Genomic DNA, 26,904 nt, shown 5'->3' with positions numbered 1-26,904 from the left:
AAACTGATTGATGAATCTATAAAATATTTTATATTATATATTTTAACACGAGTTTAAAGTTTTAATATGATTATTTAATTGACGAGTTTATATTGTTATAATAACAAGTTATAGTAAAATGAAGTAATTATAATTTATTATTATAACATTAAATGTAAAACACTACTCAACATATTGTGGTAGTTGCATGAAATACTCTATTTATTATGTACATGGACCCAGGTTTAAGGATGAGTTATCATTAGAGTTGCCTAAAAGTTCGGATGGCATGTTTTAGATCGAGTCTTTACGACCAAATTACTTTTGGATCAAATCGTTTTTGAGTCAGTTCAGTAATGAAGTCATATTAAGTATGGTTTATCTCAAGAGATCAAGAACTATTATATTTTTTTTTAACTGTTGTTTTTTTCCAAATGAAATATATAATAATTTATTTTATTCATTTTTTTTGCCATAGTGACAAAATATTGAATTAAAATTGATTAAAAGTACACTTAATATCAACAAAAATAATGTCATGACATTAAAAATAGGTTAAAATCTTGGAGTTATGATCTAATGATTATTTCTGATCGGTTGATACCCGGTAGTTACTAATTTTTGGATAAGGCTATTAGATTCAAATTATGTCAAAAGACCAACAGCTAATACCAATTAAGATTTGCTGGGTTGGGAAGCCAATACGATAATTAATTAATTATTATATATCGTTCCAAAAACCAGATAAGAAATCATTATTGTTAAAAGGCAAGGTGACGCACAAATAAGAAAATCAATTATTAGATCTTATAACTTGAAGTTAGCTAGATTTTTATGAAATCAAGAAAGATCTTATCCCGAGGCAGTGGGTAAATTTATACAACAATTATAAAATTTTAATTGTTGATTATTAGATAAATTGTCGGAATAATCTTATCTATTGTCTATCTATTGTGAATAATTCTAATTATTGATTATTTCTAAATAATTCATCCTTTGTATATTTTTTGCTCACATAATCTCTTCGCATATTTTAATCGACTGTTGTAGGTATCTACCACCAAAGAGTAGGGTAGACCAACATAAAATTATAAGGTGGAAGAAGAAGCGAATCTAATGACTAGTAGGAGCCTACGGTAGCCAGTTAAAAGTTAGAAAGAAGTGCTGTCAGCAAAAAATATACAAAGGTTAAATTATTTAAAAATAATCAATAGTAGGGATTATTCATAAAAAATGACAAATAGGTGGGATTATTTAGGACAACTTTTTCTTGATTATTTTATTATTAAATTTGACCTATTTGTTTTTTACTAATTAAATATTATTTAAAAGCGAACAAATTATTAAAATTAAAAACTTCATTTTTTTAACATAAATTAATAAATATTTTAATTAAATTACCGTCAACAATCTCTTTAATTTTTGATGATTGTATATATATTTTTATTTTATTTTGTTAAATATATCATATTAGTTGGCTTTTTTTAATCAGAAAGTGTTAAATTATCTTTGCTTGGAGGTAATGTTTGATTACAGAATAACCCAACCCAAAACAAACTAATTACAACATTTCTTCTTCATTGAATACTTTTCAATTAATAATCGATGGTTGTTATCATAAACTATATACGTCCTCTATTCTTATTTTCTTGCTACTAACGAATTTGCACATTATTTAAAGAATTATTGTCCTAGTATTAAAAAAAAAATAGTTCGTAACCTTTTAAAAAATGAATGTAAAAGTTAATGTGGTACTATATGGTAGCTAGGAAAGAATTAAATATTAGGGACAAAGTAAATATTTATATAGTTATTTTTGTTAAAAATAGAAATATAACAATTAATTTAATACATATAAAAAAAATATATAGCAAATATGATAAAATAGAGTAAATATAAATTTAAATTTTTAACAATATATATTGATTATAATGATTCTTTCCTATAATAGTTGTACATTTAATTTACATAAAACTAATGTGGGGTGTTTGGATGTTGACTTTTATATTGACTTTTAAGTTGGTTTTTGGCTTGTTAGGTGGTTAAACAGCCAAAAAAATGTTTGATAAATGACATTTAAGCCAGCTGAAAAGCTGGCTTTTAAGCCAAAATAAAAAAGCTACTCCTGTTAACTTTTTTGTTGGCTTTTAGCTTGTTCACCATTATTTTTCTAATAAACAATCAACAACCAATACTTAAATTTACCAAACATCTCCATAAATAATTGACTTTTTCAATTTGTTTAAATGCCAACAAAAATAGTCAATATTTTTAATTGGTCAGTATGCAAGTATAATAGCTTTCGAGACTAAACATGGATAGCCAATAGTAATTCATTTGGGAACATTGTTAATGACTTATAATGTTTGTTAATATTATTTGAGTTTGGTCAGACTTCGTAACCTGCCATGTAAAAAGGCATAATTAAACTAGTTGACTCAGCTTAAACGATATAGAAGTAATAATTTAATATTATAATTTATGTTAATCTGGTGGATACATTATGATGTGATCAAGCTAATAAAGTGCATTGTATAATATACAAGAATATGTCAATCAATTGCTTTCAGGGTCGTTTCAAGGAAATTAGAATTCCTAATTATAAAATATAATTTGACCTTTTTATTAATAGATGGTATATTTTCAGCTTAAAATAATTATCAAGAATTTCTTATTTTTTTCATATGTTAAACGTAAGCATAGCAAAACTATTTGATTAATCAAAATTATGGTGAAATAGGATTCAAAGTTTTTCAAGGTGAAGGTGTAATCTGATGTAGATCAATCCAGCCCATCATTAACTATTCCAACGTTCAACTTGTTCGACATTTGAGTTTAGTTCTCTTTAAGTTTTAATCTAATTTTCAGATTATTCGAGATTCATAAAGTAAATAATTTAATCTCTTAGTTGTTCTTTAAATTCACTTTTTTGCATCATTAGTTAAATCTTTTCTTTGTTATTTTAATTTCGTAGTCATAAACAAAATCTTCTTTAAATTGAGTCGTTTTATTATTTAAGTCTTTTATTTTATTTTCGAGTATTTTGAATCTTAATCTGTATTTTTCGTTTTTGCAATAAAATAGTCTTAGAAATGAATAAACTAGGTTTAGGATCAAGTTTATTCATTTATCATGTCGAGTTTTTAAATATAAAATCGCTCAAATGGTTCGAAAATTACAAAGCTTGAGACGCAAGAATCGAAGCCAAAGCAATCTGCCATAAAAGATACATGAAGGATATTGGAAGAATATTTGCAAGATCAGAAATCAAACCAAAATCAAGCCAAATCCTTTGTTTCCAAAAAAAATCAGAAATTAAGCCGATGCAATAGCTCCAATTCAGCCTAAATATTTAGTATTGGGATTTTTACGAAGATATGTTGTATAAATCAGCCCAAAAATATCAAATGAATATTGAAGAAAAGATAGTGCAAATAAGGCTGATTAGTAGCCGTGCATAATGGAGATGATTCTGATTTTACTTGCAAGTTGTAATCTTTGTTTTATTAGCTTAGGTGCTGAGGTTTTTTTTTATTGTTTGTTTTTTTTTTTTTTTAAATAGGCTTGCTTAGTTTATTTGTATCAATCAACTTTGGAAATAACATTAAATCTTTGAGCAATTGTTTGTTCTTTATTTGCAATATATTTTTAATTTGGATTAGTTTAAAGTAATTTGAAGTTTTTATGCTTTTTATACTTTTAGCTAAAGTTTGAATATGTTCTTAGGAGCTCATATTCGTGTGATTTTTGTATCAAATTAATTTTTTGGTTCAACCGTCTCTTAGTTGATTCATTCAACATATCCTTTTAATTTTTTTCTTGTTACAAAAAAAACCACAAAATTCATCAAAAATATTTCATTGAAACCAAAACAGCAACTTAACGTGTGCATATAGATTGATTATTGTTCGAGACATAACCAACCTATATCATAATCAACACAAATATAAAGGTATAATCCCATACTATAAAGCAACCATAAGTCCATAACACTCATGAAAAAGAAACTATGGACTCACTTACTTATTCGCTGTTATTAAGGGCATTAATGGTAAACAAGTGATACATGATTTTTTTTTAAATTATGACGTTTTAAATAAAAAAAATTAGTAAAGATTTTTTTGCTATCAGTAACAATGGACAAATGTTTTTGTTGACTATTTATCAATAATTCCATTATTCGTGGTTAAGAAATGCGAATAAGTTTGACCATAGACTTTTTTTCTTGATCATAAACAAGATTATTTTTTCTAGAATAGCTTATTTTATTTGTTTTTATTAAAAAAAGTTTTTTTTTAATTCAAAAGTTCATGAAATGTGAGGAGTGAAATCAACAGTAGTGTGGGCTTGAACTAATGTAACACGGCCCAATCTTCATAAACACAGGCCTCTGTTACGCGGTCCAACTGAGAAAAGCAGTTTAAGCACAGATTCAGAAATCCAATTTCTGATATTAACATTTGAGAAAGATTGAAACAAATAATCAATTTTAACTAAAAAAATAAAAAAAAGTTAGTTTCAAGTAAACTTAATTTCAAAAATAAGAGTCTTCATATCCCAGCTTAAGGTCAGGTATGTTCGCAGTCACTAACAGCGAACAAAAAAATTGTTCAAAAAAAGTCAAAATTGTTTAATCGCAGTTAGTAACTGCAAACAAAATAAAGACAATGTCATAACGTTAGGACGGACAGAAAAAGTGGAAATCATGTTTTTTTTCGTCCCTTCTAACGTTACGACATTATCTCCACAATTTTGACATTTTTTGACCAATTTTTTTGTTTGCAGTTAATAACTGCAAACATACCTAACCTTAGGTAGTTAGGTTCATACATAAAAACGCTTATTATTGGAATTAAGTTTACCCGAAGTTCTTTTTTTTTTTTTGTTAAAATTGCTTAATTGTTTCAAATTTTCAATATTTCAAAAGTATATCATTTTTTATGATTTCATAGTTTAATTAATTTTATTATAGTATTTCTTAAAAAAATTTAAAACTTTAATCATCTTATGATACAATATTAGCTAATTTCATAATTAATCAAAATAAAATTTTATTGAAATTTATAGAGTTTTCCAAATATTAATTAAGGATGACAAAAAGAGTAGATGAAGACGTATGGTCATTTATATAATCATCTTGTTTTGTATGAGATTGACGCAGCATGAAACGGGTCATTATAATTAGTTTGTTTATCACTTTAAAATTATCAGTGATTACTTTAACACTCTAAATATAAATGGGTCAGCCTAATAAAAATGACTAATTTAAGAATTTGTATTGTATAATTTTCTTAAGGAAATGGAGAAAGAGAGGGTGCAGTAAATAGCATATTCAATTGTTTTGAGTGATATAATGCACGAATTCTCTTTTTCTATCTAATAAAGCTCACCTAATGTGTCCATTAACCACTTAGATTACTTTCACAAACCAAATATCATTTCCCACTCAAAAAAATATATATATATCATGTTCAGTTTAACTTCTTTTTCTCTATTTTCCATGTCATTTGCTAAACTCAATATACAAAAACAAAGAAAGCTAAAACAAGCAATAAAATTAATTAGAAAAAAGGGAAGTAAAATATTTTACAAACCATAATCAGTCTCGTGAATGGTATCTAATGTCCAACTCGAAGTCTAGAAGACTTGAACATGCGGGAATGTCCAGATGTTAACAATATCATAAATTTTAACTACTATCATCTTTACACATATTTGTGTAAATAAACATTGGTGAGGACAGTAGACATAAGGGTGGATTTAGAAAAAAAATAATAAATAAGTAATGTCACTAATAACTAAAACATTACTAGTATTGTGTTGAAAAGGTGACCATTCAACCAACTCAATCAAACTCATTTATACTCTTTATTGCAGTAATATATATATATATATATATATATATATATATATATATATATATATATATATATATATATATATATATATATATATATATATATATATATATATATATATATATATATATATATATATATATTTATGTTTTTTGAGAGTTGTTACTCGCTTATTCAAACTACCCATTAAATCTGCCTCTGACAGACACAATAGCTTCATCAGTTACTCTGGTGATATATCGTTTTCTCAGTGAAACGATTGCAAAACAAGGAACTCATAATGTATATTATTATGATTATTTAACCTATTTACGAAACAACAAGTCTTGTATGAGACCATCTCATTGTAAAACAAGGCCATATAAGTAGCCTAAAGTTAAACTAACACAACATTTAACTAAATAAAACTAGTTTTTTCATTAGATTTTAAGAAATATAAAATTGACATGATAACACAAATGGATGTGAATTTTGGGCCTTTTGGCCCAATGCACACTATTTAATGAATGTAGACTTGAAGTGTTAAATTTGAAAAAAATAAGACGTTTTAATGAATTTATTCAAAAAAAAGCTTCGTTCAAACTTTATTTTCAAAATAAGCGTCCTTGGATCTAAAATTAGGCTTGGTGTATACTTGCACTTACTAACAGCGAATTAAAAGAAATGGTCAAAATTTTAGAAAAACCTCAAGTCGTTGTTACTAACAGCGACTTCAAGCGTGCCTAAATACAGCAGCATTCTTCCTCCTTCCTCATTTCACCCAATTTCGTATCAGCAACCTAACCCACAAAATCTCCCTCTTCTTTCCACCATTAAAATCAACTTTAATCCTTCAATTAATCTCATCAAATTCCATTTTCTACTACTAATTAGTTATGTCATCTTCCTACATTCACTTAAGGTACTATTTTTTTGTATTTTTTTCTTTTTTCGAAAAATTAGGGTTCACAAATTCTTCATCAACTTTCACATAAATGCAAGTTGATAAACTTACAATTTACTACTTCTTGTTGATCTACAGCTTATTAAGGTACCTTTTTATTATAGATTTTTTAGTTCTGTTTGTTTTTAAAAAGAATGTCATTTATAGTGGTCATTTGCACTTAAACTCTATGAATATGTCAAATGTACTTGTTATTTTCCATGATCTTCATAATGAGGTTGGTTGTTCATGAATTTAATGTAGAAAATGTTTGAGTTTAATGTAGAGAATGTTTGAATGCAAACCCTAAATTTGAGTTTAATGTAGAGAATGTTTGAATGCAAACCCTAAATTTAATCAATGTTGTTATATATGTATATATTTATGAACTTGATGGTGATGTTGATTTTGTACGTATTGTTGTAGAAATGGCTTTATTTCGTGTGACTGTTGTATGTTTTGGAATGGTTCAATTCGATCAAGTAGTAGCAATATTAAGTATGTTGGGGGAAGACGTAAAGTGTTTGCATGCAACTCAAACATAGATTTGAATGTATTTAAACATCTTATATGCTCTAAAATTGGCATTGACACTACAAGAAGTACTGTTAATTTAAGTTTTAAATACAATATGAGTGGAGAATTGTTAGCTCTTCCGGTTGAGGATGAGGAGGCTATAGATGTAATGTGGGAGTATTCAAAGTCTACCTCTATTCCTTCTTTAGAGTTATATGTAGAAGAGGTACCCCTAGGGAATCAAGATGTCAGTGTTGTAGAAACAAATGCATTCCTGAATGTAACTTCTTGTGCTCCTTCTCCTACGCCCTTTCCTACCCAAGAAACCCAAATCCCATTATGCCATCTTCCTCTTCTCCTTCTAATGATGATACTTTTAACTTAGAAGATACAGGTGAGCATTGGGATGATGTTAATAGTGAGAGTAATGAATTCGTTGAAGGTCCTTCTGAGGATGAAGTGGGTGTTGATAAGGAGGCTCTAGCTAATGACATGACCATAGGCAATATTCCAACAATCGTTGCTCCTACACCTTATGCACTAGTTCCCCCTCTAGATGAACACGTTGAGGACAACTCTTGGAGGTCTTGGGCATGTGATACAACCTACACCGATGAAGGAGAGTTTCAAAAGGGTATGATGTTTGATAACAAGGATGCCTTGTTGGACGTTGTTAGATTGTATCATATTCGTAGGAACGTTGAGTACCGAACTGACACTTCGAATCAAACCGTGCTCACCTTGATGTGTAAGAGAGGGTGTGCTTGGAGGCTAAGGGCTAGGAAGAGCTCCTATTCACCTTCATGGGAGATTGTTACTTATAAAGGGAAGCATGGGGGTTGTGTATTAAGTACTGAAAATGTGTCAACTGAACACATTCATTTGACATCTTCCGTGATTAACAATGTTATTAGAAATTGTGTTGTTGAAGACCCATTAATTAAGGTCTCTGTGTGCGACAAATGGTGAAAGACCAATTTGGTGTCGAAGTGACCTATAAGCAGGCATGGTGTGCTAAAGAGCAAGCCCTTCTCTCTATCTATGGGACATGGGAAGACTCTTATCCTCTCCTTCCACGCTTCTTGAAAGCAATGCAAGTTTCTAACCTCGGGACTGTAGTTGAGTGGTTCTTTAAGGAAGATAATGATGTTGTTGTGTACATCCGTTCTAGTATTAGAACTTTCCAACGTGCGTTCTGGGCTTTTAAACCAAGTATTGAGGGGTTCAAGTATTGCAAACCCCTTATTGCCATTGACTGAACACACTTGTACGGTAAGTATCGCCATACATTATTGACTGTGATTGCTCAAGATGGCAACAAGGGAATCTTCCCGCTTGCCTTTACTTTGGTAGAGAAGGAATGCATAGCTGCGTGATCTTGGTTTATGGCGTGTATTTGTATGCATATGATGCATAATCCAGGTTTATGTATTATTTCTGATAGACATGCGGACATTCTAGCAACAATGGAGGAGCCGGAATGGCAACCTCCAAATGCCCATCATAGGTTCTGCTTGCGGCATTTATTAAGTAACTTCAACCGTCAAATGGGTAACGTGAAGCTGAAGAAGATGTATGGAAGGACTGCAGAGCAAAGACAACCACATAAGGTCATCGAGGGATTGAAGGCTATTGGTGTTGCTAAACGAGAAGCTCTTTTTTGGATTGATCAAGTTGGTGTTATGTGTAAATGGTCAATATGTCATAATGAAGGGTATAAGTATGGTGTTACTAATACCAACTTAGCCGAAGTATTCAATAACGTGATGAAGGGTGTACGTTTCTTGCCTATAACTACTCTTGTGGAGTTCACCTTCTACCGTGTTAATGATTATTTTGTTAAAAGACGCGAGAATGCAAATACATGGCTAATTGGGGGAAGTAAGTACACTTCGCACGCCACAAGAATTATCACCCGTAACACTGAGAAGGCAAACTTCCATGACACAGTGCATTCCGCCGCCTAGTGACACAATGGCGGATCTCCATCACAGCTCACGCAAGGGTCGGGAGCCCAAGAACTGGTTGGAGATCAACTGGCGCCATATAGCTCGTTGGGATCACAGGCTAGAGCTGCTGGCCCAAGGTGCGCCGAATCAAGGCTGTAGGTGCACCTACTTCGGCGGATTACTTGTCGTGGTTCCTCTCCATTACTCGTCGATGGATGACACCACGACGTATCATCGCGGCCACCCAGTACGCTCTCGCAGCACCGACGATGACACAGTTTGTAAGTATTTTTCAACGTTGATTATTATCCATAGAACTTACATGTTATACATTTCATTAATACTTCAGGCTTAATGCAGGCACAGGGTATTGTAGCTGTCATCAGCTCCACCCAGGAGGAGCCTGTATGAGAGATTGCCCAAGCATACTCCTAGGGACACAGTTTTAGCACTTCATTCCAGAAGTCGTTGTGCCTGACACCACTATGGACGAGCAGGGGTCATCTCCTCATCATGCCGACGTTCATCTTGACGAGGTAGACTTAATGTGCCTCGACTATGGTGTCGGGTCCTCACAGGGTGCTGGATCATCCCAGTAACAATCACCTCCCCTACCCGAGCGTCATACGACGGCCTCTAAGTAACGTAGGAGGCGTTGTAAACTGTCACAGTTAGACAGGGTACAGGAGGAGGATTAGCATTAGTATATTGTTTGTATATATTGAACATTAGTAACATTTTATATATATTAAACATTTGTACATATTGTGTATAATTTGTAATATATATGTAGATGTATATATTTTTATCGTATTATCACATGTTTATTATGAATGAAATGATGTTAATTACTCAGAGTTTTTGGCGATGAATCATTCCGCCAAGAATTAAGTATAAATTTAATCAAAATCAAACAGACAATCATATTCAAATAAGGAAAATACTCTCGAAAATTCAACACAATTTCATTCATGTTGTTCAACGAATCCATATCAAATTACATAGTTCATTCGTTAAGTTAAACCACCGCCGCTAACTAAGATTGCTTCTTCAACTTTCTCATAATCCTTTCAGTCTCTTCTTTCCTATGTTTCATATCATCTATTTGTCTCTTGAGATTAAATACCTCATCTTTAAGCTCTTGTTTTTCGTTTTCAAGCCATTTAGACCCTTCGGAGCAACTCACCTAAAGTACGTGCATCCGAATCCTTAATCGAAGTAGAAAGGACAAGCAACAAAATCACGGCCAGGATCGACGTCGCTCCAATCTGTATTAATCTCAACTTTATAACCACAATCACAAAGCTTTTCAATAGAATGCTACTGTGACATCTACGGAACACATATGATATAGTAACATAAGTAAACATTCAAAAATAATATTAACATTTATATTTTGAGAATAACAGTAACATAATACTAATATAACTAGAACAAGAATGATGGAGTTTGGATACAATGAAGTAGGAAAATAATAGAGTTATTTATAGAACATAATAACAATGACTATTTTCAACTTTATAACGGCTATTTTTCAATTTTACAACGGTTAGTTTAAATCATACAAAAAAGTCAATAAAAGTCAAACCAAGTCAAGGGTCAAGTCACTGTTACTAACAGCGACATATGAGTTGACCAGTCAACTCCTTAAGTCGCTTTTAATAATAGCGATTTGACTCTTGACTAATTTTTTGACCATTTGTTTTAATTCGCTGTTAGTAAGAGCGAGTTTACACCAAATTTAGCTTTAGAGCCAAGGACGCTTATTTTGTGAATAAAGTTTAAACGAAGCTTATGTTTTGAATAAATTCATTAAAACGTCTTATTTTTTTCAGATTTCCACTTGAAATGTTAAAGATCAGGCCCACATATGTGCTTAAGAATCAATTTGTCACGTGAAGGTTCACTAATCTCTATCACAATAATCAGTCGCCCCACGAAACTACCAGCAAAAATAATTTGCGTACAGTATTATTCATTACTGTTGCACTATGCTTTATTTGTCCTGCATAATTTTTTATTATATAATAGACTGAGTGAGAAAAGTAAAGAATTAAGTCTGAAAGTTCAAATCTTTACTGAAAAAGTTGTATTTGTTTTGTATAATTTCACATATTCTGGTATGAATTAGTCGTATTGTACGACATGTTTTATATATAAATTAAATAGTCTAATAATATAAATTAATAGCACATATACTTTGTCCATATCAGCAAAATTTGAGGAATGGTGGGGCGATGAACACTGATGTTACTGCAATTCAATATCACGCACATTACTGGTCTCTCATAAATCATAAATCATAATGGGCATTATTAACATGTCCAAATTTAATGGTTCACAGCCTTTACTTGCCATCTACCTGTAACCTGCTATTGCATCAACGAAGTTCAACATTCAATTGTCCTTTTTCTTATAACCATTTAGCTATTGACATTTGTCACGGAGAGTAAGAAATTAAATATAGCGGATTAAAATAATTAAATATTTAGAAATAAAAAAAATATGAATAGTAAAGTGATAAGATCATATCCAAAATAAAATTGAGTCCAATACATGATAGCGGATTAAAATATGAAATTTGGCAAAATTGAATAAATTAAATTACTCTAATTCATTTTTAATCAACAAAATTTTGTTGTCTTGGATCTGCTTTCTGGTCCTAAATTTACTACACTATGTTCTTTTACTTTTGAAATTTTGCATTACATTTGTAAAAATCACATTAATTTTTATACTAGGATAAAATTAATTTTTATACTAGGATAAAACTATTTTCATTTTTAAAATTATATAATTATTGCAAAATCAATGAAATATCAATGTACAACGTTTAAAAAAGAATACATGTTAAAATAAGGAAAAAATGAATTAAAGCAAACTCTAATACTCCCTTATGGAGATGTTTGGTATTTAGTTATTTGTTGTTCGGTTGGCTTGTTTGATAAAATGGTTGGAAAGGTTGTCGATATTAGTTTTTTGGGATTTAACACTGGCTTTTTCAATCTGCTTAAAATCATTTAGCAAACAAATTATTTAGCTATTTGATCAGCCAACTACAGATAAACAAAAACAAAATCACCAAACTAAGCCAATCTCATTGACCAATTACATATAAAAGCATTTTGATACAAATGAAACAAACTCCAAGAGAAGTGGGATTACTAATGTATGCGAGCAATTTGTAACATAATCCATAGAAAGATGAACGCTATACTTTCATTAAATAACTTTTCGTGCAAATATTAAGCCTTTCAGAAAATACTAAAGAATTTAACAAATGATAAAACAGTAAAAAAATAAAAATAAAAAGATGAACTACCTATTCAAACAAATTTATGGACTGTGGTACTGATACAGTATATAAGCACTAACTGCATATTTCACATTGATTTGAGATTGAGAATAGGAGAAAAAAAAAAAAAGAATGACGAATTTACACTATCATTTTAATTCAACCAGAATCAAGATCACTCCCTTCCCAATTTTTGTTTTTAGTATGTTTGAAATCCTCTTTTATACTTCTTGCCAATCTTAATACCTCGAAAACTTGGAAGAATTCGAGCGAATCCTCTTTTATACTTCTTGCCAATCTTAATAACTCGAAAACTTGAAAGAATTCGAGCGAATCACCGTATTAACTTTTCTTAGCGTTCTTAAGGTTACGAACCCTCATTATAAGTTGCTGTCGTTCGCCTTCTACTTCAGCGAATTTTAGGCTTATTTCTGAGTACCTTTCCTGCATCTCATTTAGTTCAATTTCCATGGCATTGTTCTTTTCCTTTAACAAAACCATCTCTTTCAATAATACATCAATCTTCTGCTGGTCTCCAGAATCATTGTTGGAAGACTTTGGTTGGCTATCAGTTCCTATTTGATCATTTCTGACAGATTGGAAGGAAAATTCAGATATTTCTATTTATAACAAAAAAAAAATGAAGATGTGTATATACATCAAAATACCTTTTTGGCTCCATATTGTTGGGACTTTCATCAGTGATAAATTTTTCATTTTCTGTATGACAGTCTACTTGTGTGCCAATAGAAACCTTTTCCTGGGTCATAAGACAAACAAAACACTCAAGGTCAGTTCAGAGTTCAGACTTCAGACAGACGTCACATGGAAAATGAAACTCCAGATCAGATACAGTGGAACAGGAAACACGATTTTTATACAATTATGATGGGACACATTAACTCCGCTTGTGAGTGCTAGTGCACTTACTGCCTGTGTTAAGCTCGGATATAAGCCCGCTGTTGTAGGTTTGTGACAATCACCGTAAAACAGCATCATATCTTATGCCATTGCCAAATATCCATATTGTAGGGATTAAGGTTTGTGACAATTTTTGTTCAATGCATTGAAACTTCAGACCACAAAGGCAATTAATAACAATTCTAGGGTGGACGAGGGTAAGTAAACGACAAACAGCACAATAAAAGTTCATGTACAAATTTCAGCATAAACTACAGTTTCCTGAAACAAAAGACACAAGCCCACAAACCTGTGTTGCTGCATCATGGTCGTTGCCTGCGTTATTCTGATCAAGCTCACTCAATTTACTCTGTAATTCCTCGATTTTTCCCTGAAGATCCTTCTCTTTCACCAAGAAAGCATTTGTGGAGGTCTCTAAGGCAACTTCTTTCGACTTAACATGCCCCTGCCATTACAAAACACTCCATAAATTTTAGCATACTCAGGGGATTGAATCAAAACCAATAAGAATCCATGTAATGTTTATGTCAAGGTACTGCCAGTGATTTGAAAATCAAAGGAAGTATACCAAATAATTCTGACAATAGTAATCAAAATATGGCTATAATTTCAATATATACTAAGAAATGTTTTACCTCTAGTAATTTTATCCTTTCCTTTAACAAGGCTACTTCTTTAGAACTAGTCTCTTTAGGACTACGCTCAGATTTTGTATTTTTAGTATTAGCTTTCGGTTTGTCTTGAACTGTGGCTCTTCCACTATTCTCTTTGAACTTCTTCTCAATACTCAAAATTGCTTCATCCTTCTTTTTTAAATCAGCTTTAAGTTGGAACACCTGCTTCCATAATTTCTCTTTTTCTGATTCATCTTCATATAGAGAATGCTTTAAGGTGTCACACTGAGCTCTTAATTCTTCCAATTCAGAGGTCAAATTCATAACTTCGTGTTCTTTTTCATCCTTGAGATTTCTCAACATGGATAATTCCTCAAGCGACTTTCCTGCAATCTCCATGACTACATTGTCGTGTTCCATATTCGCCTTTTCAACAAGCAAATCTCTTTCTTTGGTCAGTGCTTGCATCTGTTCAGCTAGTGCCTTGTTTTCCGAGGCAAGTCTCTCTATTTCTGATCTGTGATCCAAGTGCTGAGCTGAAACACCTCGCTCGAGTTCATCAGTTTGCTTTTTCTGAGTTTCTACCTGTTTAGTCTTCTCTTGAATTTTACCCTCCATCTGCACAATCTGAGCAGACTTCATTTTAACTTGACAGCGAAGATCACGTAGTTTCGTTTCATATTCATCTTTAGTCAACTGAAGCTCTTCATGAGTTTTCTGAAGAAGATCCTGCAGATGACGGTTCTGCATTCTTAAATCACTAGCTTCAGTCAACGCTTTGCTAGCGAGCTTCTCATTAGCTTCAAATGATGACTGCATTTGTGTAGACAATCTTTTGAATTCATCTTGAATTCTCGCAGCTGTATTAGCATTTTTCCACCTCACCAATTTAAGGGCTTCTTCTGCCCGGATAGCTCGCTGCTCCTGCTCAACTTTGGCACGCGTTACAGCTTCCAGATCGCCTTCGAAACCTTCTGCTTGTTTCTCTAGATCTTCTTCAAGGTTCTGGATTTGAGCTTCAAGTTCCTTCACCCTAGCCAAATGTTTTGAAGACTCTTCTGAATGCATTTTGAGTTCAGTTTCCAGCTTCTTGATTTGTGTTTGAAGCTCATTCAGTGTATCATTTGAATGGGTCACAGCTTCATCGGCTTTCAAAGCACGCTGTTCCTGTTCCTGTTTTGCATGACCTAGGGCTTCCATATCAGCTTCAAATCTTTGCGCTTGTTTTTGAAGTTCTTCCTCTAGATTAAGATTATGATTTTCGAGCTCCTCAATGGCAGTGAAAGAGCTTGACAAATCTTCTAAATTCCTGTTGCGTTCTTTCTTCAACTTTTCAATTGCAGTTCCAAGTTCACTTATGATAGCATCAGACTCATTAAGAGCTGCTTCTGCTTGCGCAGCTCTCTGCTGCTGCTCCATTTGAGCTCTTCTAACAGCTTTCATATCTGTTTCAAATCTTTCTGCTTGTTTTTGTAGCTCTTCTTTGAGGGTTTTATTACATGCTTCAAGATCCTTTTTTTCTGCTAAACAAAGAGACAATTCTTCATCTTTTTCATGAAGTTCATTTTCCAGCATCTGTCTCTTGGTTTCTAATTCTTTCATGGCAACATAAGAACTAGAGCCATCACATTGTATCTTCAGCTGTTCTTGGAGATGATTTTGCTCAAGTCTAGTAGAGAATTCATGGTTCTCTTGCTTCAATATTTCATAATCAAGTGCAAGCTGCTCCATCTGCATCTCTAATTCATCTTTATCTCGCCTGTACATTTCGATTTCACTGCATAGGTCCATGACCTTCTGTTCAAGCATATACGTCTCCTGTGCATCACTATGTTGCCTCACCAGATCTTCCAGAGCTTTTTGTGCTTCATCATCTTCACTCTGGCTCTTAAGGATACTTTCTTCAATCTCTACGGCACTTTCTCCAGATATAGACCGGTTTGGCACATGTGAAACTCCTTTGCTATTATTTTCCAAAATCTCCTCCAAATCTTGCACAGCGAGAATCAGCTCCTCATTTGAGTCCTGCGTCTTCTGCAACTGTAATCGAAGATGGGTATTCATTTCCTTCTCGTAACTGAGCTCTTCTCTGATTACTTCAATAAGAGTCCACGGATCCCCCTCATACTGCAATTTGCTTTTAACCTTCAGATCATCAGATCGTTTACGAGAGGCCTTAAGCTTTTCACATTCATCCTTGAGTGCATTTCTTTCCTCTTTCAAGCTGTTAATTTCTCTCAACAAATCTTGCCCCTTTTTGCTCTCCTTCACAATCTGTTTTCTCAGTGTTTGCAACTCTAACTCCGACACTTCCGCCCTCCTAGATAAAGCAACAAGGTCGGCTCTGAGCTGGTCCACAGAATCATCCATACCCATCGGAGATCTCAAACTAGGAAAGAAATCTCTTGGGCTATTCATCGAATATTCTGTGCTTGAGTCATTAACAGGGACAATTGCCAAATCCCAGTCAGTTTTCGGCTGATCTTGATAGCCTGAACTATTTGAGGTCTGATCTTTACAGATATTGGTATTTCTTCCAACAAGTTCTCGTGGAGTATTCAGTCCCGAACTGCTGCCAGAGCTCGACAATGTAATGTCTGATCCGTTGGACCCTCTACGTATACCATTCAACCCAACTGAGTGAGATGACTCCTTCATCAATGGTTGGTCCTGGATACATAACAACCATGCCAAATAAATTCAATGTTTATACTCAAAACAGCATCACCACTCACCAGCATTATATCAAGCTAAAAAGATTCAATCAACTAGAATGATGATGACAATGCAACAATTTTATGAGTTGAATGCATTTTTGCATTTAATAAACACAAATATACATTCATAAAAATCACTCAAAACCCCACATTGTCAAAACCAAGAAAATGAGAGACCTTACGTCAATAGAATTCGACTTGCTGCTTTGCTGGACATCACCATTACTAATATGTCGCCTCAAATTGTTCTTATCTTCCTGTTTGATTCTTAAACCTTCATCTTCTTCAAGATCTCTGCAGTGCCATCATTTCATATCAACAAACAAAATTCTCTCCCAAATAATAGAGTTTACAACACATCTCCAGGCAACAACCATAATCTTATATAACATATCACAGGCTATAACACTATAAGTAGGATATATTATATACCCTTATCACCAAAAAATAAAGGAAATGCAGTACAATCATCCAATTCTGACCTTTGTACTTTGCCAAGATTACCATTTTCCTGTATCCTTTGTATTGAAACCTATCACATCAACCAATCACATTGATAAATTTACCCAAAAATATAATTAAATCACTCAACAAAAACTAGGATGAGAGAAAAGGAGTACTAACATGCAAATAAGAGTCAGAATTGGAGTTCTTGAAAGGAAAAGAAACTGAACAAGTTTTTGTAGCCGCTACATAATCAGCAATATTTACAGAAAACTCTCCGACAAGACTACCTTTAGGCGATCCCTGCAAAATAGTTCATGATACTCATTTCTCACCATCAATATCTACAAATAATGATTTCACTAAAAATCAAAATCAAAATCGAATAAAAAAACGTACAGTTGAGATGAGAAAGTAGTAGATTCTTTCTAGAATCTTTCCAGTTTTAGGATCCTGAATAAATTTGACGGTTTCATAAATTGGATTCTCCCAATAACATCCATTTTCTTTCACTATTGATTTCTCTAATCTCGCTGTCGGTTTCCCATTCTCCGCTGGTACTACTGAAATCACCAATCCATTTCTTCCATACTCAGATACCTAAAAAACAATAATCATCATAATCAACCATCGCCAAATCAAAATAAAGAAGAAATCAACATTACCGACACTTTCAGTAATAGAGTACAATACCTGAGTAGCATAAAACTGTAATTTGAAAACAACAGTAATCCTATTCCTTTCACTCCTCCACTTAAACATTTTTGATCCACTTTTTCACTCGCCGGAATTTCACTCCGTCACCGGAGTTCCGGCATGCATCGCTGTGAAACAGTTCAATTAGTAAAAACGAAAGCACATTCCGACGAGTTAAAACTCAGTGAGTTGAAGATCATTGATTAGAGAATCGCAGATCTAAGCAAGAGTGAAGCAGGAATCTCTAAGAAATCTTTGTTAAGAGCATGCAACAGTGTTCTTAAGGAAATAGATGGACGACTGAATGAAATATAAAAGAAAATTAGAAAGAAAGATGTGGACTGCTTAAATATTGAGGAAGAAGTTTCTGTTTTATCTTTATTTAATTAATGGTGAATAATTAAATTAATAATGTGATTAAGAGAATAAATAAACGTATAGTTGCAGTGTTAAATGTGAGATTAGGTGAGGAGAAAATGAGGAAATAATGGGAAGATCTTGAGTATAGTGCAAAGTGGTAAGTAGTAGAAATAAACTTAAGTAATTTAGTAATTAGGTTGGGAGGGAAGGTGCTTAACGGGAAGGGAACAGTAGAGATAAGTGAATGATTACGTAGAAAGTGTGATACTACTGGTCTACTACCATTTTGGAACATTTATTTAGATTAATATTTGATTAGTGCTATTAAATTGCGGTAATAGAAATGGTTTATAGTGTAAAATTTCAGTAAAAGTTTCATACCATTTCCATGGTAATGAGACTTTAATCACAAAAAAAATTTTTTGTGTACAAATTTCTATTACCACCACTCTTAATAGTAATGCATTGGAATGAATTTTATGAAGAAAATAAGATGATTGAAATTGGACAAGCATGACCATCAAGGTAGCTAAAGAGATTTTTCAATTAAAGTTAAACTAGTATTTCATTCTCATTAGCACTGTTTATTACTACCTACCAAAGAGATTATGATAAGTGTAATTATTTTCACTTGTTAATGAAAATTATACTCATTTTTGGTGAATTATTAGGCTTATTTTGCATGATTACACTCGTATTTACTTTCTCTGTCCCTAAGCATGACCGTCAATTAGCAATGGCAAAGCGGGCTACCGCTCAGGGCTCCGAATTTTTTAGGGCCTGAAAAACTTATTTTTTTGTATATAAGTGATATTAATTTTAATTAAATTTAGATATAATTTACATTTTTTTGCTAAGTAATATGAGTTTTTAGTGTAGTTTTTTATAGTTTAAATATCAACAATAAAAACACAAAAGGTGTATTATATTATTCGGTACGACTTAAGTTTTTAAGGGCCCTTTTATCTTTTGCTCTGGGGTCCAAGAATAAACAGGACTGCCCTATCCATAAGTACTCTTTTTTTGGTGAAGTATTAGGCTTATTTTGCATACTTTATGATATGCTTATGTTATTCCACCTAATGATTATAATTGTAATAATTTGTTATGTATTTTAGGTGATTTTGTAGATTTTATGGTAATTTATTGATTTTATGGAGTCATAAGAGGGTGAAGATTTGAATAAATAGTCTAAGAGATGTCCAACAGGTGAAAAAGAACAAAGTGCAAAGGCAAAGCCTAGACGATGAGTTGTCACTAAGCCGATAAATCAAGAGTCACGAATCTTCATGAGATATAAAGTTGAAGAATCAAGGTAGAATATTAGCGACGACTCGCCACCAATTCTCTAGAGTCGAAATTTGGAGGCTGAATATGAGCAATGAGTTGTCACTATTTGGGTGACAATTCACCGCCTCTTTTCTGAAATTAAATTTAGAGTCAGTGAGCAAACGATAAGTGGTCGCTATATAGGCGATGACTCGCCGCCTTTCTTTCCAAGAGCTTCGCAGGTCTTTCTTTGTTTTATTTTCATTATTTTTAGGTTAATTTTAGAGTTAATGTCACATTGATATGTATTGGGATAATCATTCTCAAATACTTAGTGATACTTTCTCCTACTAATATATATTCAAGTTAAGTTTAACCTAAAATAGAAACTCTAATCCAAAAGTTGTGGTAGTGAGGTGAAGGACATTAGTATAAAAATACTGGCTCCCCACCAATTAAATTAAAGCGATATTTTCTTCTTATCTAAAGCTACATTACTTAAAACAAAGGAATAGTAATTAGTAAACCGTGCCACATATACAAACACAACTATATAACTTGCACTAACCGTATGACAACCGCATGTGATTTCATTAAAAACAGTTAGTTCTTTTTAATGTGTTCATTAACTAAAGATATTGCTTTATATTTCTACTTTTTAGTTTACTTCTTTTTCTTTCACAATAATCTAAGAAAAATAAGTTATGTCCTTTATTTATATTTCATGTTTTCATTTTTTTTAGAGTTTTCAATAAATGTGTTGGAGCTTGATCAATATTATACATTTCATAAACAATTTTAAAAAGTATTTCGTTCGTTTCATTATATACTTGCTATAAAGTTAACATTTTATGTAACTGAATGTATTATTTTAATCATTTATATATTAAATTATGCAAAACTAAAAATTATAAAAAGTTAATATAATGAAAATATGCGATTAGACGATTCAAACAAGATTTTACTTGACTAGATTTTTTCGTACACATTAGCCGCAATATAAAATAAGTTTAAATAATAATTAGTGTCAATAAGCATAATGTAGCAAGTATTTTATAACAGAGGAAGTATATAATAACATTCTTTATGTCGAGTTGAAAGAAAGATGTGACATATATATTTTTTAACTGGTAAAATATCATTGAAAAATCATGTATAAGTTTCTCTTCTTAAATAGAATATTTCTTATAGGAACATTATTAATAGGAAACAGATGGAGTATTATTCGTGCTCCATTAAAATTTGTAATAGAATATTAACTATATTCTTCATTTCACTATATATACTTTTATCTATACTACCTTGGAGTTTTTTAATAACTATATTTCATATGATGGCTTTTTGAATAAAGTGTAGCTTAAAAAAAAAAACGAAGGAAGTTCTCCCTCACCACAAAACTAATAATTTATATTTAATTAAACTTCTATACACTACAAATAACTAATTAAATTTGTCGCTATTTCGTTGCTGAAACAAAATAGTAGCTACGAAAAAGCGACGACTAAAATAACAATATAAATAGGTTATTTTATTTCAAAGAAAAGGTAATAAAATACTCAAAAGAGTTACTACAAAGGCCGCCAAGAATTAGATGCATACAGATTGTACACATAGAAAAATAGTTAAGTTGCTAAAAAGAAGACAATAATAGTATAGCAGCAGGTAGAATAACATAGGATGGATGAAAGCTAGCTAAAAGCAGGCGTATACCATAATTGGAAGATAAGTATCTGTTGGAACTCTTAATATGAAGTAGATTTGTTGGTACTCTACCAAATACCAATACCATCTCATCTACTGGATGGTGCCACCAACTAACTCCATTTTTCTAACCTCCTAAATCTCAATAAGAATATATACCTTTTTCTTTGAACAAATTTTCAAGTTTCCATTGTTGTAACCATAATAACAACCCACTTACATGTATTACTATGGATCTTTCAATTAATTATTTCTAACTTTTTGAATTAAACATATTTATTTTATTTTTAATTGAAAGAATAAGGTTGTCTTGTGTAATTGTAAGGTGTCATATCGCATAAGACCTGAATCCTTCGATATAAGATCTGCAAAATGTTTAATACATGGAAAAATTGAGGTGGATTATGTGCATGATGTCTGATTACATAGAACTTAATACACAATATGACTTTAATGCTAGTTAGTTCACATTAATTACCTTGTTTTAATTTATTTAGGTCGTAAGTTTATAAAAAATGTAAAATGAACATGGCTTTAAAAATTATTGTGCATTTTAAAATTGTCATTGTTGAAAGATCAGAAAATTTTAGGTTATATATTTAACGTAGAGGAAGACTAGACTTTTTTTTTACTAATAGAATTAGTTGAATCAAATAAACTTAATGAAATTGAATCAAACTTACGAAACGGAAATTTGAATGAATATATAGCCAAGAAATGTGAATTTAATGGTGATTAATAAGGATGTACTTCCATCAAAGTAAATTAATATCTGTAAAAGTTATAGAACCAAGTATTAAATAAATAAGTTTTAAAAATAAAATTATCCAAACAAAAGATTTGAATCTCATATATGAAAGCCCTAAAATTCCAACATAATTTAAAAAGTGTATATTTACTCCATTTCTTTTCAAATGTCTTTTTTTTTTAATACTATTCATCAAATGAGATTTTGTTTAATTCATTTTGACATAAGGTGTATTAACATCTATTTTTTAATTTAAAATTATGCATAATTAGAGATATTAAAGATTAAATTAGTGCATTAACAAACGTGCAAAAAGCAAATGGTACAATATTATACAGTTACAAAATCGAAAATCAATCCCCCTCATTTCAAATGTAAAAATAGTATTATATTGTGTATGATAAGAATATGTATTGCATCTACACTTCTAACCCAAATGATTCTTATGTAAAAGAGTGTAAGAGTATATAACAATATCATGATACTTAAACCATCAACTAAGTTTCTAGTTGAGTTAGTCTCTTGACAGTTTTATCTTAGTTAATATTTTCCTAATTCGGACAAATAAAAAAAGAGAAAAAACATTTATTTTCTTTTTAAATATAGATTTTTTGATTTCAAAAAATGAAAATTGATCATGCATGGTTTGAGTTAAATCGAGCAAGTTCGCTAGGTAAGTTAGTTAAATGAGTAACTTAGCTTTAAAGCTGGTCATATGGTGAGCATGAGATTTGGTTAGTAAGGAGCGAAGGATGTAGTCTCAAGTGTTAAGTATAGCGCTGGACAGCATGTGAAGTTGAAGCGTGAGTTACAGTCACCATTCTACGATTCACAATACCAGATTCTTTATCCTATGACCTATCCATTTATTTATCCAACTTACATTTATTGGTCCCGCTTTTCAAAGGTACGTATCTCCCATGTACACCTATTATATCGGTTAGATATGAGCTGGGCTGAGCTTAAATGACAACAGTCGACATGGATCGAGCCACACAAAAAAGGAAACGGTCGGATTTAAGCGACATAGCTAAATCAGTCCTACCCAATCCGACTCATTTTATAAAAAGTGAAATAATAATTCTATTTATCATCATCATCATCATACTCAGTATATCCCGTTCATAAAAAACTCTGGTTAAAGTCTGGGGAGGGAAATAAGACGGCAGCTCATACCCATAGAGGAGAGTGCGGTCAAAGAGTCTCTCGGCTCGAGAAAGGTCTTCAAAGAGAGAGAAACCTACAACTTACAAATAGAATAAGTAGAATACGTACAAATAACTAAAAGTAAAGATAAAAGTAAAGAAGGAGGTAAAGAGGGATAATTAAAGGCAATGAATAAAAACAAACGATGGGTAAAAGGAACGGCTTTAGTAATCTAAGACGTGGATAAGACCAACTGCCTCTATCCCTGGTTAGGTCCTTGAAGAGGTAAAGTTCATACATGTCACTTTTAATTTGTTCCTTCCACCTTCTCCTAGGTTTTCCTCGACTTCTCTTACCCTCCACTATGATGCATTTGATCCTTTTTACTGGGTCGTCATATGTCTTTCTTTGCACATGCCCAAACCATCTCAACCTGTTCTCCCGCATCTTTGCGGAGAGAGGTGCAACCTCTAACTTCTCCCTAAACTCCTAGTTTCTTATCCTATCCATCATAGTGTTACCACACATCCACCTTAGCACACGCATTTCTGTTACTTCCATCCTCTGTTCGAAAACCTTCTTTACGGGCCAACATTATGTCCCATACAACAACGCCGGCCTAATTGCGACGCGATAAAATTTACCTTTTAATCTCCTCGGGAACTTTTTATCACAAAGCACCCCTTTTGCTGCTTGCCACTTAAGCCAACCCGCTTGTATACGATTAGTAACGTCTCCATCAATCTCCCCATTACTATGAATCACCAATCCCAAATATTTGGACTTGGACGTACATGCAACAACTTCTCCCCCTATGGTAACCTCTGGCTTCACTATCGATTTTGCCCCACGAAAATCAAGTATTTTGTCTTCATACAGCTTATGTGCAACCCCTTACCCTCTAAGGCTTCCTTCCACTCTTCCAATTTACTATTAGTCTCCTCCTTTGTTTCTGCGACCAAAACTATATCATCGGCGAAAAGCATGCACCATGATACGGTCTCCCAAATGGATTTAGATATTTCCTCTATTATGACTGTAAAAATGAAAGGACTTAGTGTTGATCCCTGATGTAGTCCCACTTTCATTGGGAAAGACTATGTCATACCTATCGGTGTATATATGTTAATCGACATTTTGTCATACATGTTCTGTATTACCTTAATGTTTCTTTGTGAAAATACCTCTATTTATAATTTTCCAAAAGTATAGTGTAATATTTTGATTTTTTGCATCATTCATAATTTTAGTTCACAATTTACTTTAAATTATAAATTTATAATCATTATTAATATATATAAAATTAAATAATAGTGGGGTACGATTTTATTTAAATTCTTAACTTCTTTCTTATAGAAGTAATTTGTCTTTATACTTTTATAAAAAAAAGAATATAGGTTCTAGTGAAAAATATATACATCTATCAGTACAGTATAAAAGTTTGCCAAATATATGTTAGAGTATATAACATATATTGAGACCTCAACCATAAGTTTAAGCTTTTGGTTGAGATGGTTCCTTAACATGATATCAAAAGTTAACATGATATCAGAAACTAACGTAACAACATATTACAGGTTCAAATCTCAACTACCATATCCCTCATTTAAATAAAACATTCAACGTCTATGCGCAACCATCAGCTTGAGGCCTAAAATATATTAATAGGCTAACAATATATGGGTAAAGGGGAATTATCCCATAAACACACACAACATTTTAAAAAGGTAAAAATACAAAAATAAAACAAAAGAATATTAAATCTTATCTCAATATGCATATACTCAAGTCATCACAAACACTGCAAGTGTACAATAAATGCATCATAGACAATTAAGTATTAGTACATTATAATATTATTATTTAATATTAGAAACCCCTTATATATGTAAGTATATATTTTGATAAAATTAAAAATAGATAATTAATTTTAATTTTGTGGGTGTGGGTGTGGGTGGCTAATAGCTACCTGGTGTTGTTATCATAGTGGCTCTTTCCACCATCACTAAAATTGTACTAGTATCCATAATAAACGAGTGTATGTTAATAATTGGCATCCCCATTATTTGGATTGCTCACTTGTTGCACTAATAATCTACCAATTTTAGCTGTCTACAATACCATTCGACCACTAGTTTTTAATATTTTCTAATGTTTTTATTTACTTTTTATACTATTCTTACAATACAGGTTTAAAACTCATTATTAATAAATACAATTCATAGAAATTATAACAAACTATATTAATAAAATCTTAAATATTAAGATGAATCATACAAAATCCCACATGGATATATTTAAACCTGTAATGGCGAAGTAACTTAATATTGACTTTCATGAAACCAATTAAAACATTAAGCTAACAATTTACCTTCCATTTCTCCTTTCATCTTTTTCCTTCCCTTCTTTCCTCATCTATTCAAAATTGTTATCCAAATATAGAATTAGAGAGTATGAGTTAGTTAAAAAGGTGTGGTCATGTGGATTATGGAGCAGAAATTAAGTAAAAAATGTAAGATAATAATATAAAGAGGTGATTAAAATTTGGCACTATAACATATTGTGTGCTAATTTCATTTAGATTTATTATAACTTTTAGTATCATTCGCTCAGTTTAGATTTACCTTAAACCAATAATATATACTTATATATAATATTACTTACCCGGTGGGTAGATATATTCAAGTAATACATCATGCAGGTAGTTTTACATAGAGTAAATATAATTTTTCTAATTTATTATAACCTTTTTTTATTGATTTTGGGATAAATCACTTACAATTTCAGTAAATGTCAACATAAAATTCAATAAATTTTTGGATATTTATTGGATCACAAAATTGATCTCAATTCCTTTACAAAGCTAAAAATCAAATTAACATCATAATAGGTAAATAGTTTTTTGCACCAAGTCAACTTTTCACAATCCTAAATCCTAATTGGCATCAATGAACTTGAGTCTTCTTTGTTTTTCATGATTTCTATGTAAAACTAGCTCTCCTTAATATGTCCAAAAATCCCTATAGAAAATAATGATTTTGATTCTTATCTTAGTTGGCCGTTTGCTAATCGTATGTACTCATTTTATGTAGTGTACTAGTTGGATTATTGGAGTATTATGTGGTGTCGGTTATTGCTAGGAAAATGAAAGTTCATTCCATATACTTCACTTTCTCGGTGTATTTGTATTTACACCATATAATTTAAATACTTAGTTATGTTTCACTATACTTGTTATGTTTGATTTTTACAAAATTTAATATGTTATTCTAATTATTTATATATTAAACTATACAAATTTTAAAATTATAAAAAGCTAATATTATGAAAATATGTGATTAGACGACTCAAACAAGATCCCACTTGACTATTTTTTTTATACATTAGTCGTAATATATAAAATAAGCTTGAAGATGAATCAAAAATCGTTATGTGGCGAGTATTTCAAAACGGAAGAAGTACGTAAAAGTATTTTGAGTCATACGGCGTAAACACAATGGGACAAAAAGAGTATAACTCACACTACTTTCGTTCATGATTACTTGCACTTTTGGATAGTAACAAAAAAATTACAAAAAGTCTTTTTTGATGAATTTTGTCTATTTTACTATGTTCGATGGTAGATAAAAAAGTAATAATATAATGAGTGAGAATAAACTATAGATAAAATATTGAACTACTAGGATAGAAATCCGTGCAATGCACGGATTTTTAAATACATTAATATTTTAATGAAATTTTAGATTGCAAACCATACTTCATATTTTTT

At 31.5% G+C, this 26,904-nt stretch overlaps 1 protein-coding gene across 2 annotated transcripts; it reads right to left on the bottom strand.

Moving 5' to 3' along the window:
- Window positions 1–12,421: 12,421 nt before the first annotated feature.
- On the bottom strand, window positions 12,422–18,417 carry LOC130804836 (uncharacterized). 2 transcript variants are annotated; one of them, XM_057669452.1, is made up of 9 exons: window positions 17,909–18,417; window positions 17,615–17,815; window positions 17,396–17,518; window positions 17,254–17,303; window positions 16,954–17,065; window positions 14,076–16,724; window positions 13,730–13,885; window positions 13,188–13,279; window positions 12,422–13,108 (listed from the first exon to the last, which is right to left on the bottom strand). In XM_057669452.1, exons 1-9 carry the CDS (start codon window positions 17,975–17,977, stop codon window positions 12,862–12,864), a joined length of 3,699 nt encoding a protein of 1,232 aa, XP_057525435.1. In that variant the 5' UTR covers window positions 17,978–18,417; the 3' UTR covers window positions 12,422–12,861. The 2 variants fall into 2 exon arrangements, with proteins under 2 accessions (XP_057525435.1, XP_057525436.1); XM_057669453.1 differs by lacking the exons at window positions 17,254–17,303; window positions 17,396–17,518; window positions 17,615–17,815; window positions 17,909–18,417 and having other exon boundaries at window positions 16,949–17,068.
- Window positions 18,418–26,904: the final 8,487 nt, after the last annotated feature.

This window comes from Amaranthus tricolor, chromosome 17 (genome assembly GCF_026212465.1).
Source record: "Amaranthus tricolor cultivar Red isolate AtriRed21 chromosome 17, ASM2621246v1, whole genome shotgun sequence".
Lineage (NCBI taxonomy): Eukaryota > Viridiplantae > Streptophyta > Magnoliopsida > Caryophyllales > Amaranthaceae > Amaranthus > Amaranthus tricolor.
Note: the sequence above shows the minus strand (reverse complement) of the source record. Positions and strands in the feature narration are given on the sequence as shown.

What these genes read in the sequence shown, in the direction of transcription:
- LOC130804836 (XM_057669452.1), bottom strand. Translation starts at nt 17,977, where the DNA reads ATGTTTAAGTGGAGGAGTGAAAGGAATAGGATTACTGTTGTTTTCAAA. An exon ending in GCAAGTCGAATTCTATTGAC is followed by an intron (nt 16,725 to 16,953) that starts GTAAGGTCTCTC and finishes TTATGTATCCAG; the next exon opens with GACCAACCATTGATGAAGGA. An exon ending in AACAATATGGAGCCAAAAAG is followed by an intron (nt 13,109 to 13,187) that starts GTATTTTGATGT and finishes CCAATCTGTCAG; the next exon opens with AAATGATCAAATAGGAACTG.